The sequence below is a fragment of the Acanthisitta chloris genome, unplaced genomic scaffold (assembly GCF_000695815.1).
Source record: "Acanthisitta chloris isolate BGI_N310 unplaced genomic scaffold, ASM69581v1 scaffold25331, whole genome shotgun sequence".
Lineage (NCBI taxonomy): Eukaryota > Metazoa > Chordata > Aves > Passeriformes > Acanthisittidae > Acanthisitta > Acanthisitta chloris.
This window is the reverse complement of record NW_008654669.1, coordinates 1-4,520: the sequence shown is the minus strand read 5'-3', so window position 1 is coordinate 4,520 and position 4,520 is coordinate 1. Positions and strand designations below refer to the sequence as shown.

The 4,520-nt window shown below is 47.1% G+C and overlaps 1 protein-coding gene across 1 annotated transcript; it reads right to left on the bottom strand.

Annotated features, from left to right (window-relative positions):
- Nucleotides 1–1,612: 1,612 nt before the first annotated feature.
- Nucleotides 1,613–4,265, bottom strand: LOC103810725 (ephrin type-A receptor 2-like; the record flags this gene model as incomplete). Its single annotated transcript, XM_009083641.1, has 6 exons — nt 1,613–1,718; nt 2,407–2,562; nt 3,071–3,264; nt 3,490–3,639; nt 3,870–4,079; nt 4,204–4,265. Coding segments are annotated over 6 exons (878 nt in total), but the record flags the coding sequence as incomplete, so codon positions are not given.
- Nucleotides 4,266–4,520: the final 255 nt, after the last annotated feature.

The window sequence follows — 4,520 nt, the reverse complement described above, 5'->3', positions numbered from 1 at the left end:
CCCTTTAAAATCCCCTTAAAAACCCCTTTAACCCATTAAAATCCCTTTAAAACCCTTAACCACCCCCTCACTTAAAATCCCTTTAAACCTCCTTAACCCTGCTTACAAAAAACTTAAATAAACCCCTTAAAAAAACCTGAAGTTATTTTTACGTGGTTTTAAGGGGACTTAAAACCCTTTCAAAGCCCCTAAACCCCCTTAAAACCCTGATAGCGTCTTAAAAGCCATTAAAACCCTTTAAAAGAACCATATTTAATTATTTTTAAAAAATTTAAAAAAACCCCTTTAAACCCCTTAACCCCTCACACTTTAAAACACCTTAAAAAAACACCTCCATTAAAAAACCCTTTAAAAACCGTATCTTAAAAACCCACTTAAAAACTGCCTAAATGTCCTTAACAGGTACTTAAACCTCCCCAAAACCCCTTAAAAATCACTTAAAAAGTCCCAAATCCCCTTTAAAAATTTTGATAACCCCTTAAAAACCACAACTTTCCTTAAACCCCTTTAAAACACATTTAAAATCCCAAAGCTTAAAACCCCATATAAAGCACTTAAACCTCCTTAACCCCCTTAAAACTCTTAAAAAATCCTTCAAATCCCTTACAAACATCTAACCCCCAACACCCCTTGATAACCCTTGAAAACCCCCCTTAAATCCCCTTTAAAAACCTTTAAAATGATTTAAAACCCTTTAAAACACTTAAAACCCCCTAAAATGCCTTAGAACTGCCTTAATATCCTCCAAAACCCCTTTTAAAATCCTTAAAGCCCTTTAAAAACTCCTTAAAAATCCCCTTAAACATATTTTAACCCCTCTTTAAGAATCCTTAAAACACCCCAAAAATTTCACCTTTAAAACACTCTTAAAACCTCTTAACGTCTTTTAAATCCCCTAAAAACACCATTAAACCCCCTTAAATCCAGGGAAAAGCCTCCTGACCCCTCTCTGTCCCCCAAATTCCCTCAGTCTCTGCAAACCAGTGGGAAATGATGATATTCTAGAAAACCAAAAAACCACATATTTTATTCAAAACCCCATGAAACTCCCAAAAATCCATGAAAAAAAAGGGAAAAAAAAAGGCTCTGGGTTGTAGTTTGTTTTTTACTTTTCCCCATTTTCTCTCCAGAGTCTGACATGACCTTTAGTTCCTCACAATAAATATACAAAAATAGAATAAATTAGGTTAAAAAATCCAAGGTAACACTGGCAGATGAGCATGAAAGGGGGATAAAGCACCCAAAAACCTGGTGGGAGAGGAATAAATAGGGAAAAATTGCAAAAACAAGTCAGTTTTGGGACTGAGCCCTTTTTTGTCTTGAAATGTGGAGGGGGGGAAGAAACTCCCCCAAAACCCCTCCCCAGCCCCAAACGAGCTTGAAATTTCATGTCCATCATTTTTTTCAGGGAAGGGGGTGACACCCATTTCATCCCCAGCCATCATTTTTTTCAGGGAAGGGGGTGATACCAATTTCATCCCCAACCCTGGGGAGAGTCATAATAATAATACTATAAACCCTCTTAATAATAATAGAAATAATAAATTAGCCCCTCGGGAGGAGGGGAAGGGTCTTCATTTGGTCGCTTTCAAGTCTTTTGGGGTGTGGGGGCTCAGGCTGGGCCTCCCCCGGCCCCGACCTGTTCCTGCAGCCCCAGCAGGCTGTAGGCAATGCGCTTCTGGTGCCCCGGCAGGCGCACCCCGATCCGCTTGATGTCCCTGGGAACATGGGAAGGAGAGAAAAGAGGAACAAAAGTAAGGATTATTGGGATAAAAAGAGCCTGGAATGGGTCTGGGGGAGAGTGGAGGGTGGGGGGGAGATGGATCCAGTCCCAGCCCTGCCCTGGTTTTGGGGGAATCCCAACCACAGCATTCTTGGGGGATGGGTGGATGGATGAACACAGCTCATTGTGAGGGATAGATGGATGGACATAGCTCATCCCGGTCACTCCGGCTAGGGAACATCTAATTTTATCCTGTCCCTAAGGCAGTCAAGGCCACAGAAGTGGTTTCCGTTCCCAGCACATTCCCAGCACATCCCTGTTCCCACGGGAGCTGGAGGGGAGCAGATGGGGACAGCGTGGGCACATGAGGGGCACACATCATAGGGACAATACGGGGGATGGTATGAGGACAGTATGGGAATATCGAGGGGACAGACCATGGGCATATAAAGAGGACACCATGGGGACACCAAGGGGACAGCATAGATAGTGTATGAGGACACCATGAGGACAGCCCATGGGGACACACCGTGTGGATGGTTGGGGACAGCACAAGAATACCACGGGGACACCCTGTAGGGATAGCATGGGATTGGTATGAGAACACCATGGAAACACCATGGGGACACCATGAGGGCAGTATGAGGACACCACATAGAAACACCACGGGGATGTACACTTACTCGCTGGTCATCTGCAGGACCTTCTCAATAGTACTGTAGCCTGAGGCCATGAAGGTCTCGGTATACTGGGGCATCCGGATGGACTCCAGCCACTCAGGGACAGAGCGGAATGGGACACCCTCGGAGCCACTGGTGCTGGGCAGACGGATGGACACCCTGGGGAGATGGAAGGATGGAAAAATGATGCAAAAATAGAAAGCCACAAAAAATAATGCAAAAATGCAATGATTAAATGATGATGCAGAAATGAAATTATGCAAAAAAAGATGTGAAAATCAGAAGATGCCAAAAACGATGCTGAAATGGAGATGCCAGAAGCAACGAGGGTGCAGAGATGCAAAATCCAACACAAAACAGTGAGAATGTGAAACTACAAGAAACAATGCAAAAAATGAAAAGATGAGAAACAAAAATCCAGAAGGCAATGGAAGATGCAAAGATATGCAAGAATCAGAGATTCCCAGAATGGTTTGGGTTGGAAGGACCTTAAAACTCATCTTGTTCCACCCCCTTACATGGGCAGGGACACCTTCTTCTAGACCAAGTTGCTCCAAGCCCCATCCAACCTGGCCATGAACATTTCCAGGGATGGAGCAGTCACAGCTCCTCCAGGCAACTGCCCCCTCTTCCTGTCCTGCCCCATCCCAGCGCTCCCCACACTCACCGGGGGTCAAAGTCTGCCAGTGCCTTGAGGGACTCAGGGGCACGGATGAGCTTGTCGAGGATGCTGACAATGTCAGCGAATTTGGGGCGTCGGCTGCGCTCCTGCTGCCAGCACTGCATCATAAGCTGGTAGATGGCTGAGGGGCAGTCCAGGGGTGCTGGCAGGCGGAAGCCCTCATTAATGGCCTTCATTACCTATGGGGAGGAGGAGGTTGACTGATGATCTTCCCAAAAAAGGTGTTCATTCAACAAGAATCACAGAATCCGAGAATGGTTTGGGTTGGAGGGAATTTACATCTCATCCAGTTCTACTCCCTGCCATGGGCAGGGACACTCTCCACTAGACCAGGATGCTCCAAGCCCTGTCCAATCAGGCCTTGAATGTCCCCCAAAAACTGGTGGTGGAGGGTGGGTGCTCACCTCATGGTTAGAGAGCTCCCAGTAGGGTCGCTCACCGTAGGACATCACCTCCCACATGACAATGCCGTAGCTCCAGACGTCGCTGGCCGAGGTGAATTTACGGTAGGAGATGGCTTCAGGTGCTGTCCAACGGATTGGGATCTTCCCACCCTACAGAACCATTGGAATCAACTCTGCACCTCCAAAAACCCAGCACCATGGCCAACCACACCAACATGACCAGCTACCCATGATGGACAACTATCCCACCTTGGACAGCTAACCACGCCTCCATGGCCAACCACTCCACCGTGGTCAACCACCACTCCACGGCCAACCATGTCACCATAGTCAACCAACCACCCCACTGTGACCAACCACCCCACACTGGTGACACTTACACTGGTGGTGTAGGTGGCTTCAGGGTCATCTTCCAACACCCTTGAGAGCCCAAAATCGGACACCTTGCACACCAGGTTGCTGTTCACCAGGATGTTCCTGGCTGCCAGATCCCGATGGACGTAATTCATGTTGGCCAAGTACTTCATGCCAGCAGCGATGCCCCTCAACATCCCCACCAGCTGGATAATGCCAAACTCCCCCTCTTTTTCCTGGGAAAAGGGGAGAATCCAGCCTGGAATCCATCTGTTGTCCCACTTCCTCTGGTGGGTGTTGGTGGTTCCATCACTCATGGTCCTTGCCCGGGGTGGGGCATTGGCACCATATGACACCTACCCGCAGGAATTTATCCAGTGCTCCATTCTCCATGTACTCTGTGATGATCATGAAGGGCTTGTCTGTACCAAAAAAAACCCAACAACCAAAATGGGTAAAAAATCCCCCCCAAATCCCTCCAACCCCAAACTGAAAGAGGCCCAAAACAGAAAAAACCAAACTGAAGTCCCAACACACACAAAAAAAACCCCACTCCCCCAAAATCTCTCAACCTCCCCCAAGCCCTCCTAAAATTCTCTGAACCCCTCTCAAAGTCCTGAACCCCTCTCAAACCCAATGCCCAAAAACCAACCCCAAACCCCCAAAATAAAAAGAAA